The following is a 13,566-nucleotide window of genomic DNA, read 5'->3' on the forward strand; positions in this document are numbered from 1 at the left end:
AGGTCTCAGTCCCTGTTCCACCTGGGATGCGAGGGGGGGAGAGGAAGGGGGGTCGAGGAGAGCCAGGGAGCTAGGTTATAGGAGGCCTTCTTATCAGTTATCAAAACAAGATAAAACTGGGAGATCAGAGTGAAGGCAATGAAATGAGAAATCAGGAGTCAAGAGTGGAAGGCTTTGCAATTCTGAACGTGAACTTTGGAGTCAGCAGCCCCTGCTCTGCAGGTAACCAATCTTTGATCTTGAGCAATTCACTTAACTTCTGTGGGCTTCGATTTGATCATCTGGATGTGCGGACCAAACGAGCTAATATATATACAGGGCTTAGCAGAGTACCTGGCACTTGGTGAGCACTCTGCTCACATGGGCGCTTCCTTCACCGTGAAAGCAATACAAAGCTGGTAGAATTCAAGGAGCACCCATGAGCGCTTGTGAAGCAGAGCGACCAGCTGCTCTAAACATGCAAAGCCCGTCAGACTTCACCTCGCAGAACTAGCACCTGCCCTCGGGCCATCTCCCAGCCCAGCAGGAGGGATCTCACCTGTCACACAGGTCCCCACATTCTTGTCCACATGCCGAGTGGGCTGTCCTGCACGTGTGGGAGTGAGGAAGAAACTTTAATGAATTTCAAGGCTTATTACTTACCCGAATGGGGTTAGAAGTTAAACTCTAACTTTCTGGGCCAACCTGGTAAACAAGCAAAGGTTCCGTCCACTATAGATAAGGCAGTTAGGACTCAGCACTGAGACAGTCTGCTAGCGAACAGTTAATGCATGCTCACGAAAGTCCGGGGATTTAACACGATTGAGCCAGAGCACGGAGACGTCAAGATACGTGACAGTCAAATAAGACTTGATCAGACTGGAGCTGTACTTCTTCAAGCCATCGATGGGCTAGAGTAATCACCCCCCACCCCGCGATGACATCTCTAAGTGTGCAAAAAGGGGGTTAAAGTGAATGAAAAGCAATATCCCGTTCATTTTAACCTCTCTTCAGAGTGGTTTTATGAATCATGGAGAGAGATGGGGAGGAAGGAGGAGGGATGGACAGACAGGGGGAAATCAGAATGGCAGAGGGAGGGACACAGAAAGGAAGAGGCTCAGAGTGAGGCACAGGAGGTGGCGGAAGTAGCCGAGGCAGGACAAAGAGCCTGGGCAGTGAGAGGGTGGGGTGGGGAGGAGGATGAGCAGAGCAGACTGGGAGAAGTAAGCTTGGGAGACAGAGGGACACATACAAAGCTGAGAAGAGAGAGAGCTTATGCTGGAGAGAGGGAGAGGGCTGGGGGTGTGGGTGGGGAGGTGAGGGCGCGGCATGCACACCAGGGGGCGATCAGGAGCAGCGCTGGCCAGTGGAACTTGTGGAGGTGTGTCCAGAGTGGTAGCCCAAGCCACGAGTGACTGTCGAGCCCTTGAAATGTGTCTAGGGCACCTGGGGAACTGAGTTTGTAATTCTTTAAAATTTCAGTTTACATACCATCTGTGGCTTGTGGCTGCTGTATGGGGCCGTGCAGATCTAGAGCAAGAAAGAGGCAGAGAAGGGAAGAGCTCTCTGGAGTTGCCTGGTCGGGAGAGGCAGTTTAGAGCACCACCATCCAATGGAAATACAACGTGAGCCACTCGTTCCACTGCACATGTTCTAGAAGCAGTATTAAAAAAGGAACGGGGGAATTAATCTCAATAATATAGTTCATTTAAGCCAGTACATCTAAAATACTATGATATCAACATGTAATCAATAGAAAAATTATTAATGAGGTATTTTACCCTTTCTCTGTTTGTACTAAGGTTCTGATAGCCAGTATGCATTTACAGTTACAGCACATCTCACTTTGGGCCCGCCACACTGCAGGTGTGTGCACTGGCCCCATGTGGCTAGTGGCTACCAAACGAGACTGCACAGGCCTCAAGAGGTTGATCTGGAACCAGAGCAAGCTCTAGAGAGAGCTGATCTCAAGTTAGAAGGCTCTGGAGTCCTGCTGTCCAGGAGAACTTCCTGTGAGAATGGAAATGTTCCACCTCCCCTCTAGCATGCGCAGTAGCCACTAGCCACCAAGCTTGCCACCCTCAATGTGGCCAGTGTGCCTGAGGACCTGCAGCTTTACTTGAATTAGTTTTAACTGACTTCGATGCATGTGGCCGCATATGGCTCGTGGCTGCCGTATTGGACAGCACGGCTCTAGAGACGGAGCTAGACTGGGTAGGAACCCAGAGGTGGCGCATGTGAGAAACTGGGCAAGAGTCTCACTTGGACAAGGAGAGGCCAAGAATGACAGGATTTGAGATGGTGGGTGAGACAGAGGGTATGAGGAATTCAAGGTAGCAGGCAGCAAAGAGCAGGAGGCTACCGTGGTCATGGGAATAGGCCAGAACAGAGAGAGAGACGGGAAGGGAACCCGTGCTGGTCAGATGGAGGGACGGATGGGGGACTGGCAGGCAGAACAGGACAGAGATGGAGCATGAGAGGAGGAGAATGACCCCCCAAGGTGGGTGGGCATCAGGGAGGAGGGAAGGGGGGCAGGACAGAGTCAGAGGAGAGAGAGGGACGAGAGGACACCCGATGGGGGACAGACACAGTGAGCGGAGGGAAGGGCAGAAAACCAGTGTGAGGGGGGATGAGGGGGTCGGACAGGGAGCGGCGGATGCCCCCCTTTGAGTAGGTGTCCGGAGGTCATTTAAGAGAGTGGTCTTTTCCAAACCTCTCCTTGGTGGGGCCATCCAAAACAGTTTCTAAGGGAGAAGGAAAGAGTCGCACTGTCCAACTCCGCAAGCAGATCCTCCACGCACACTGTTGTCCGGGCCGGTTGGCATGAGGTCCAGCCACTGACCTCCCACGTCATAATCTTAACAGGGCAGCCTCCACCCCACTCCACTTCCCTGCCCAGGGGGGTGCAAGAAAAAAAGACGCTGCCCTTTGGGCCGGCAGTGAATCATCTCCGCCTAAATCAGGCCCATTCGTGTTCTGTCGCCTTCTAGAACATAAAGTCCCTTGTGGGGGAGGAAAGCCCTACCTCCTGCCCAGCAGACTTTCTTTCTCACCGCATGAATGTGACTCTTCAGTAGGCGAAAGTCAGTCCAACCCACCCCCACCCCCGCTCCCTGCCTTGGCTTTTTCCAGCATGTGATCCGAGGGAACCGCCCAATCAAAACCGAGATGGCCCATCAGCTGTATGTCCTGCAAGTCCTGACCTTTAACCTTCTGGAAGAAAGGATGATGACCAAGATGGACCCCAACGACCAGGTAGGCTCTCAGCAGGACAGAGCTTTCCTGGCTCGCATTGTGTGCGCTGCACTTTATGTCTTGAGCACCTGCTGTGTGCCAGGAACCCTGCGGGTTGTGTCTGCTCTGTGCCTCATCGTGATCCCTTCCTGCTGGGAGACTCTCTGGGCCAAGCCCATCTCTGTCCAGCTAAGGTAGAGGCGACTCCTCAGAGTCGATCAGGACCAGAGTTCTGCAGGGAAAGCCCGACCCGCTCTGCTTTCCTTGCTCCTCTTGGTTAGCTGACTCACCTGCTGACTGTCTGTTCACCTCCCAGGCTCAGAGAGACATCATATTTGAACTGAGGAGGATTGCATTTGATGCGGAGTCTGACCCTAGCAACGTCCCCGGGAGTGGGACTGAAAAACGCAAAGCCATGTACACCAAGGACTACAAGATGCTGGGATTTACCGTGAGTTCCCCAGAGCCCAGACACTGGTGTCTACCTTCCCCCCGATGGGAAGCAGGGGCCCACCCAGACAGGAGCCCACCCAGACAGCGCCCTGACAGCTTTTCCTCAGCATCACGGTGGTCCTGGAACAGATGACCCTAGAGGCTGGAGGGGCCTTGACACTTGGCTTGCCCTGGCTGTGGCAGGTTCACCAGGTTATGTGCAACTTGGGACCCTATGAAACAAACTCACCTGTAGGAGGTCCCGGGGGGTCGGCCAATGGGTGGAGAGGGGGCCTCTCCCCAGAGCAGCTAGGTTCTTTGAAAAGCTGGAGGGGGTATTTTGTGATAGGCTATAGCTTGAGGATGGGTTAATTCATTTAAGTACATATTGGCCCCTACTCCGTGCCCAGCAGCACTGTATGCACTGGGGATACAAGACGGGCAGCCGTAGTCCAGTGGCCGCAGTAGAGGTGGGCACGAGACAAGAGCTATGACAGGCAAGTGTGAGGTGCTAGTGGCATGTGGCAGAGGGGCGATCGGGCTTCCCCTCAGCTGAAACCGAAAATGGGAAGGCTACTGAGTCTCAGATCTTTATTTGTCTTTATTTCTCCAGAACCACATCAACCCAGCAATGGACTTTACCCAGACTCCTCCTGGCATGCTGGCCTTGGACAACATGCTGTACTTGGCCAAAGTCCATCAGGACACGTACATCCGGGTAAAGGTTGGGGACCAGCCCCCTCCATGCGGATGCCACATCGCCTGCCTCCCTCCCTAACCCTCCTTCCCTCTTCCCCCGACAGATCGTATTGGAGAACAGCAGCCGAGAAGACAAACACGAGTGCCCCTTTGGCCGCAGTGCCATTGAGCTCACCAAAATGCTCTGTGAAATCCTACAGGTTGGGGAACTGCGTAAGTCTGTGCAGCGCCGCCTCCCCCTTCAGCCGTTCCTTGTACTCAGAAACCTGGTGAAACGCAGTGATAGAGTCAGGTGTCTGTGGGACTGCACAGCCTTATTTTGCTTTTGCTTCTTCTTTTTTTTTTTTGTCTTTTTTAGGGCCGCACTTGTGGCATATGGAGGTTCCCAGGCTAGGGGTCGAATCGGAGCTGTAGCCGCCGGCCTACACCACAGCCACAGCAACATCAGATCTGAGCCTCGTCTGCGACCTACAGCACAGCTCATGGCAACGCCGGATCATTAACCAACTGAACGAGGCCAGGGATCGAACCTGCATCCTCATGGATGCCAGTCAGATTGTTTCTGCTGAGCCACGACAAGAACTTGCCGCCCCGCCCCTGCCTTTTTTTTTAAACCACTGAGTGAGATGTAATCCATCTTTGCCTTGTTTATGGGCGTCATGGCTGGGGCTTGTTTGAGCTGGTGATTTGAGCATGTCCAGTAGCTGCGCTGCCATCCACTCACTCCTGTGTTAAGGGCCGGCTGAGCCTGTTTGTACCCAGATTGAGCCAGACCGAGAGAAAGCACCTGGAGCAGAAGGCTAAGGAGGTGGAGGCGGGCCCATCACACCCTCACCAGGCCCGGCCCGCAGTCTGGTTTAGCTCCCCTGGACCTCGGTGCGGAGGATCCCAGGTTTCTCTTCTTCCACAGCAAACGAAGGGCGCAACGACTACCACCCGATGTTCTTCACCCATGACCGAGCCTTCGAGGAGCTGTTTGGAATCTGCATCCAGCTGTTGAACAAGACCTGGAAGGAGATGAGGGCAACAGCCGAGGACTTCAACAAGGTCCGTGTGGCAGAGCTCTGAGGCCCAGGGCTGAGCCGTCCCAGCGCAGCCCGTGACAGGAGGCCAGAGCCTGAGGAAATCCCTGAGCTGGAAGCCCATGGGGTCTGCGACTCTGAGCCACAAGACAAAGGCATTGAGAGCCTCAGCCCCTCAGTAGCCCTGAGCATGTGTCTCCCCCGTAGTGCCCTGGGCCCTCGTTGGCCCAGTGGACCCGCCCCAGCCCCTCCCATCTTCCTGTTGGACAGGAGAATAAGTGTAGCAGTGAAAGCTCTGGTTTACTAATCACTGGCACGTGGTGGTCTTGGCGCCAGGTCGTCGTCACCCAATCTTCCCATCTTCCCTGTTGGGTCCCCCTGGGGCTCCTTCCAGCAAGGTAGTCTCATAAGCTGCCCCAAGGCAAGAATTTAGTGTCTGTGTCTTCAGATCTATGTGGCCACGGCTCTGGGGTTGTGATCAGATCGGGATTCCTGAACCGCTGTGTTGAGCAGGGGTCGGGGGCTGAAGCTCCGGGTTCTCATACCACCCAGCCTTGCTCCCGGTGTTGCCGCATGCTCCTCTGCAGGCACAGCTGCAGTTTTGTCAGCTGAGATCAGGGAGCAGAGAGCGTGACATGCATGCTGGGGCATCTACAGCAGTCATCCCCCGAAGCTTTCCGAGCCCCAATCGGACAGCACTGCGAGCCCCCGAGAGCTGCTGATCTGGGACTTGGCTCTTTTGAAGCTGCTCATCTCATTGCAAACAATTTGTAAAATATAAAGAGAAACAAAGCTATCTGTAATTCCTCTACCCAGCAACCACAACCATTTTTATGTGTTTCCCTCTAGCCTTTGTTTTTTCCTATAGATTTTTCCTTCATTGGTGGAGCACTGACCGGATGTGCAGGTGGAGTCCTGCTTCTTCCTTTAGCTGTGGTTGTTTAAGGGAGTCACACATACCGTGAACACTGCGCTGTGCCGCTCCAGCGTGCCAGGCATTGTGTGTCCACATAGCATCTCAGTCCTCATGGCGGGCTCTGTGAGATGTGTCTTCCTTTGTGTCTCTTTCAAGATGAGTAGGTGGGGGCCTAAGGATGTTAAGTGACTCACTCAAGGGACAGAGTAAGGCACAGAGGGTATGAACCCATTTATCTCTGGCCCCAGCAGCCTACACCCATTCCGCCGTACCGTTGACAGTTGAAATATGTGAGAAATAAAGCCTTTGTCACTATCTGGCATCGTTTGTCCTAGGTATCCGTCCAGGAAGGCATGCCTGAGAGAGTCCAAGCTCTTACCCAGTGGGTGCCTACCCTGCCCAGGCCCCGGGGGCGCGCAGAGCCTGGTGCCCGTTCACTGGAGCAGGGCCGCCTTCTTGTCTCCTCTCAGGTTATGCAGGTAGTCCGAGAGCAGATCACCCGAGCCTTGCCCTCCAAACCCAACTCGTTGGACCAGTTTAAGAGCAAACTGCGGAGCCTGAGCTACTCTGAGATTCTGCGCCTGCGCCAGTCAGAGAGGATGAGTCAGGATGACTTCCAGTCCCCGCCAATTGTGTAAGTGCCAGGCCAGGGCAGGGGGGCAGCCCCAGCTCTGCCTCCCTTCAGAAGCTCTGCTGTCCCCTGACCTTCTCCTTACTCCGGCGCATGTCCGCCCCAGGGAGCTCAGGGAGAAGATCCAGCCCGAGATCCTTGAGCTGATCAAGCAGCAGCGCCTGAACCGGCTCTGTGAGGGCAGCAGCTTCCGAAAGATTGGGAATCGCCGAAGGCAAGGTGAGACCGGGGCCTGGGCGCTGGGCTCTCTGTCCTTACTGCCCGGAGCAGCTGCACAGTCCCTGCAGGAAGCAGCCTGGGAACAAGTCATCTTCTTGCCCCTTGTGTGCCCAGGCTTGTCCCAGAACTGTCCTTGCTTACCTGCCTGGCCTCTCTTGTGTTCCAGAACGTTTCTGGTACTGCCGGTTGGCCCTGAACCACAAGGTCCTGCACTACGGAGACTTGGATGACAACCCTCAAGGGGAGGTGACATTCGAATCCCTGCAGGAGAAAAGTAGGTTTATTTCTCTGTTGAGATGTCTTGGGAGCTGGACAGGCTGTTAGGAGACCTGGGTTCTAGTCTTGGCTGTTTCAAACTGGTCATCTGGCCTTGGGCCAGTTATTTCTCTGAAGCTGTTTCCCCCTCGGTCAGAGGACATCTGCATCTGGCCTGCCGCACAGGGCTGTCCGGAGAATTCAGTGAGAGCACAGATGTGAGTGGGTTTGCAGATTTGTAAAGGGTGATGGAAAACAATGCAGTGGTTCATTAAGAGCAGAAGCTCTGAAGCCTGATTGCCTGGGTTCAGGTCCTGGCTTTGCAGTTTAATTCTAATGAATTACAAGTTAATTCTCCCCCTTGCCTTGGATTCTTCTGGAAAATGAGGATAACAGCCACATTTCCCTTGTCCGAGGACTGAATGAGTCCTCTGTGTAAAGCACTCAGAACAGTGGCTGGCAGGGAGTAAGAGTAATTACTACGGTGTCCGTTGTCATCTTTATTACCGCGAGATAGAAGTGAGGTGAGTGTCTGAGGCCCTGTTCCTTAGGGAGACAATCCAAAAGCCCCGAACTGACCCCCAGTTAGACTTGACACAGCCCCGCCAGCCACGGGCCATGCACGGTGGCCACGGAGGAGGGGCCAACCCAGGCCACCCTCCCTGAGCGCGTACAGCCCCGTGGGTCTGGGGGCTGCAGTTTCCCTTCCAGCACTGATGCGAGGACCAACTTGCAGCATAAAGCTTCCAAAAACTAAGTCCTTTCATGTATCAGTTCCTGTTGCAGACATTAAGGCCATTGTCACTGGGAAAGACTGTCCCCACATGAAAGAGAAAAGCGCTCTGAAACAGAACAAGGTGAGTGGAGGGGCAGGCCTGGGTCTGAGCTGTTGTCACCGTGACACCTGGGGAGCAGTCCGTGGTGGTTGCTTTCTAGGTGCATGGCCTCTCGCCCATTCTCTCTCCTTAAATTATTCCTGAGTGTTTTATTAAAAACACTATGGACAGAAACCAGAATAGATAGAGCCCCCATACATGCCCTGTCCGGCCTCAACAACCAGGGTGAAGTCTCCCCGTCCACTTGTGCCTCCCCGTTATTACTTTGAAGAAAATCTCAAATATTTTATCATTTCATCTATTAATATTTAGAATGTGTCTCTAAATTGTAAGGACTCTTCTAATATACTCACGATACCATTTTTACACCTAAAAGGAAATAAAAGATTGCTATTTAGTGTCAGATATCCCACTGATGTTTGATTTTCCACTAATTATCTTAAAAATATTATAGTTTCTCTGTATAAAAATATATGTATGTGTATTCGCACATACATGTACATCCACACACACTCATACCCATTTTGTTGCTAATCAGAATCCAAATAGGATTTACACGTTGTAATTCATCTTTTAAGTTTCCTACTTCATAAATTCCCCCTCAGTCTTTTCCGTCCTCTCGCGCTCTCCCCCTCCTCCCACTCTCTGCAGCTTATCAGTTGAAGAAACCAGGTTGCTTGTTTGATAGTTTCTCAGAGTCTGAAATCTGCTGACTGTCTCCCCGTGGTGTAGTTTAGCTCGTGCTTCTGTCCCAGATCTGTAAATTGGTAGAGCGATCTAGAGGCTTGATCCAGTTCAGGCTTGACGTTTTTGTTTTGGCATGACTCCTTCCTAGATGGTAGTACATTCTATCCAGAGGCACATAACTCTGGCCGTCTCTCTTTTTGTGATGTTAGCAGACTCGCGATGCTCAGCGCCTCATTTCATTAATAAGTTAAGGTTTGCAAACTAGTATTATAGTGCAGTCATCCCTTTTTATCATTAGCTGAACTACTTCTCTAAAGAGAAACTTGCCATCATCTACTGTAGTTTCCCAGTGGTACAGTTTATATAAGAAAGAAGGAAAATGCTTGATTCCTTCCTTTTACGTACCTACTTTTTTTTTTTTTTTTTTTTTTGCCTTTCCTAGGGCCACTCCTGTGGCATATGGAGGTTCCCAGGCTAGGGGTCTAATTGGAGCTGTTGCCGCCTGCCTACACCACAGCCACAGCCACAGCAACTCAGAATTCAAGCCGCATCTGCGATGACCTGCACCACAGCTCACGGCAACACCGGATCCCCGACCCACTGAGTAAGGCCAGGGATCGAACCCTCAACCTCATGGTCCCTAGTCGGATTAGTTAACCACTGCGCCACGATGGGAACTCTTATGTACCCACTTTTAAAACCATGAAGTTCCCTGGCATCATCCATCAGTGACCCATTTTGTACATGCGTTTTGTTTCGATTTTTAGTATTATTATGAATTCATGGATTTAAAAGGCCTATTACATTTGTTTCAGTCCACTACAGGTATATTGTTGATGCTCAAGTTGTCCCATCTTTGGCTACAGTTTATTTTTGTTGTGTTTTTTTAAACCATTACAGCTTTCATTTTAATTACCCAGATATATCACACACACACACACACACGCACGCACACACACACACACACACACACACTCTTAGGGTAATATGCAGTCATTGACTCTGACATTCAGAGGTTCTGAGTGTTGAGAAATGGCTTTTTCCAATCGTTAAAGTATCATCAGGAGTTCCCATTGTGGTTCAGTGAGTTAAGGACCTGAAGTTGTCTCTGTGAGGATGCATGTTTGATCCCTGGCCTCGTTCAGCGGGTTAAGGATTTGGTGTTGCTGTAAGCTGCAGTGCAGTCACCAATGCACCTCGCTGTGGCTGTGGCCTAGGCTCCAGCTGCAACTCTGATTCGACCCCTAGCCCGGGAACTTCCTAATGCTGTAGGAGGAGCTGGAAAAAAGAAAAAAAAAGTATCACCACATCCTAGGCATGATTGTGTGGGGAGTGGGTAAGTGAAGGTTGATTATCACTCGGCTCGTCTCTAGTCACACTTACGCACGAGCCCTGCGACCTTGATGACATCACATCTGAATCAGCACATTTGGTGATGGTCCCAAGGTACAAGGACTTTGGCCAAGATCTTGGTGTGTAGAATTCAGGCCATTCTGTTAATGGCTCCAAATAACTGAAACCCTTTTCCTTCCTTTAGGAAGTGTTGGAATTGGCTTTCTCCATCCTGTATGACCCCGATGAGACCTTAAACTTCATTGCACCTAATAAGTATGAGGTGAAGAGTGTGGCGCTCCCTTGGACAGCTGAGCCCTCTCTGTGACTCTGCACCTGGGGGTGTTGGGGGGAGTGGGCAGAACAGGGATGGCAGCACAGTGTCACGAAGGCTGTTGACACTGAGGATCTGCCGCGCTGGGGCTCCTCCCCCCTGAGCTGGGCTCTCCCGGTCACTCTTAGCAGCAACAGCAGGTTGATGTTAGAAAAACAGGGTCAGCTGAGGATAATTTATTTGCCGGATGCTAGGAAAATTCTCTTTTCAGTTTCTGTGTGGCCACTCACCCAAGTGAGCCTGACAGATGCTCCCTCCTGGGGCCCCTGGACACATGCTGTGGTGGGTCTGACCTAGGCTTTGAAGCCGGATGGGTCTGGGCTTCCTGATATGGGCCCTGGAGGTTCATTTGTAGCGCTGGAAGATACAGATAATGAAAAGTAACTGGTTGAGAGCATACATGTCTGGTGAGCTCTGAGAGCCATTGGAGGGAACTGGAGATGGGGCTTCTGGAAGAGAAGACACTTAGGGCCTGAGCTGCCAGTGGGTTTTATTGGGAAGAAATGAAGAACTAGCAGGTGGGAGACAGGTGAGCAAAAGCACAGGGAAGGATGGGCAAGAGGAGCAGGGAAGGATAGACAGGAGGTAGGAAGGATGGACAGGAGGAGCGGGAAGGATGGGTTAAGGTTGAGAATTCTGTTATTTCCTCTTATCATGAGACCCCCAAGTTCAACTTTTCTAGCACTTATTTTTAACATCTATTGAGTTTTATTGGGTTTTGGGGGTTTTTTTTGTTTTCATTTACTTTTTTGAAAACAAAATTGAGAATCTGCAGTAATTTCTTTTGTGTCCTGCTTTTTTCACCTAGTATGTATTTTCTGCCCACTATTACAAATTTCTCAGGTAGTTTCAGATACTTGGTATCCCTGTTGGTAGCTCTTATTTTGCATTCATTCCCTTTTTAAAAATCACACTTCGGAATTCCCTGGTGGCTCAGTGGGTTAAGGAGCCAGCGTCGTTACTGCTGTGGCTCAGGTCACTGATACGGTGCAGGTTCGATCCCTGGCCTAGGAACTTCTGCTTGCCGCGAATGTGGCTAAAAAAGTTTTTTTAATTTAAAAAAATTTAAAAAATAAAAATCCCATTTCAAATTGTCTCAGGGAGTTTAAATGTAAACCTCTTAGAAAAACCAAAAGGTCTCTCTCACCTCCCAGTTCATCTTTGCTGTCATCCCAGATCAGCCTTGCCTGTACCGAGTAGGCCCCAAGAGACGGCGTGAGCCCTCTTAGGAAGGGGACCTTGGCAGGACCTCCCATTGACCAGGGGCCACCAGGTGACATTTTGCAACTTGCTCCCCACAGTACTGCATCTGGATCGATGGCCTCAGTGCCCTTCTGGGGAAGGACATGTCCAGCGAGCTGACCAAGAGTGACCTGGACACCCTGCTAAGCATGGAGATGAAGCTGCGGCTGCTGGACCTGGAGAATATCCAGATCCCCGAGGCCCCTCCGCCAGTGCCCAAGGAGCCCAGCAGCTATGACTTCGTCTATCACTATGGCTGAGGCCAGAGCCAGAGTCAGCGGCACCCAGCAAGGGACTTGGGGCCCAGGAGAAACATTCACAGTCTGGTGCCTTGTCTTTTGCTTGTACAGAATCTGTAGTGACTGTGGTGGCCAGTCAATGCCAGTCACTCCTCAAACCCACCTCGGACCACCCAGAGCTTCCTCTTGGTCCCTGTCCACTCTGAGTCGTGAAGGCAGGGTGCTCTGCCCGCCCCGTCACCGTGGAGCTTGGGATCAGGCCGTGAGGAATGAACAGCGCACTCCCTTGCCTTCCGGGCCAAGAAACTGCTTCTTGAGCTGGAGTTAAGAACAGCCACTCACCTTTTCTAACTGAGCCCTCTCGCCAGTCGGCTGGCTCCCCATGTGGGCCAGAGCTGGCCCAGGACAGGCTGCCTGCAGAGGACACACGTGCTGAGCGTGTTGAGAGCCATGGGGAGGCTGCCTTTGGGAGCCCGTGCCTGTGTCTCAGATCTAAGTGGAGGCCTCGGCCTTTGCGTAGTAGATGCCTTGCCCCTGCTTTCGCCGTCTTCGTGAGGGCTCACCCTGGCCTTGTCCAAGGCCATCATGCTGCTGCCGCTGCTGCTGCTGCCGCCGCCGCCGCCGCCGCCAAGGTCTGGCTCTGACATCTCTGGTCTCCAGAGCCACCGGATCCTCCTGCTCACACAGTTGGGTGGGCAGATGGACATTTCTCCCTACAAGGCCTCAGTCGCTCATCCTGGCAAGTCAGAGACAAGCAGGCTAAGTCCCACCCTCTTAGTCTCAAGGGACTCTACAGGAAAAGCCTAGATGTGGCCTCGGCCCAGACTGAGGTGAGGTCACTAGATTCCACGTCCCCCCCTTTGTCTTTTCCTTCTTTGGGGAGAAATCGCCCTCTAACCTGAATGGCAGCCCTCCCGTTTGCTTCCCTTTGGCCTTCCAGACTCAGGAGGTTTGCCTGTCCTTCCTCTCTGGCCCAGCGCTGCGGTTCCTCCCATTGGCTATGATTTCAGGGAGCCGGCTGGGGCCAGGCAAGGCCACAGCTGTGCCAGTGGGGCTTCCCTGGTGCTGCAGCGCTTGTAAACCACACGCACAGCCTCTCTCCTTGGCCACGTGTAAACACAGGGGCATTCAGTATTGGTAGCCTGGCATGGTGGGTACTGCCCAATGAAGAGGGTACTATATATTTTCTTTACTATAGGCCATACTTATACAGACGTGTATATATATTTATATAAGATCTACCTATCCTAGGATGGAATATTGGAGGGAAAATAAAATGGGAGGCCAAAAAACAAAAGGTAACACTTCCAGTTGTGGGCTGAGATTGTAACCTGAGTGGCTGGGAGCTTCCTGTCAGTAACCATGTTTTCAATAAATACTCTTTCATGTACAAACTCGTTCCTATTAACAGCTCTTTCTCTGTACTTGCTCCCTGCCCAAGGGAGCTTTCACCTTGACAAGCCTTCATTGCAGTGTGTCTGGGAGATGTTAGCAAGCTCCAACTGGAGC

At 52.0% G+C, this 13,566-nt stretch overlaps 1 protein-coding gene across 6 annotated transcripts in view; it reads left to right on the plus strand.

The window, feature by feature from the left end:
* Positions 1 to 13,451, plus strand: part of ELMO2 (engulfment and cell motility 2) — a 40,991-nt gene extending 27,540 nt beyond the window's left edge. For all 6 annotated transcript variants that reach the window (XM_047770960.1, XM_047770961.1, XM_047770962.1 and 3 more), the window contains 11 exons: positions 3,112 to 3,234; positions 3,530 to 3,664; positions 4,259 to 4,363; positions 4,449 to 4,557; positions 5,255 to 5,391; positions 6,753 to 6,916; positions 7,020 to 7,132; positions 7,299 to 7,406; positions 8,162 to 8,244; positions 10,448 to 10,525; positions 11,878 to 13,451. In XM_047770960.1, coding sequence (XP_047626916.1) covers positions 3,112 to 3,234; positions 3,530 to 3,664; positions 4,259 to 4,363; positions 4,449 to 4,557; positions 5,255 to 5,391; positions 6,753 to 6,916; positions 7,020 to 7,132; positions 7,299 to 7,406; positions 8,162 to 8,244; positions 10,448 to 10,525; positions 11,878 to 12,078 — 1,356 coding nt within the window. In that variant the 3' untranslated portion in view covers positions 12,079 to 13,451. The remainder of the gene's footprint in view (positions 1 to 3,111; positions 3,235 to 3,529; positions 3,665 to 4,258; positions 4,364 to 4,448; positions 4,558 to 5,254; positions 5,392 to 6,752; positions 6,917 to 7,019; positions 7,133 to 7,298; positions 7,407 to 8,161; positions 8,245 to 10,447; positions 10,526 to 11,877) is intronic.
* The last annotated feature ends 115 nt before the right edge of the window (positions 13,452 to 13,566 follow it).

Source organism: Phacochoerus africanus, chromosome 3 (genome assembly GCF_016906955.1).
Source record: "Phacochoerus africanus isolate WHEZ1 chromosome 3, ROS_Pafr_v1, whole genome shotgun sequence".
NCBI lineage: Eukaryota > Metazoa > Chordata > Mammalia > Artiodactyla > Suidae > Phacochoerus > Phacochoerus africanus.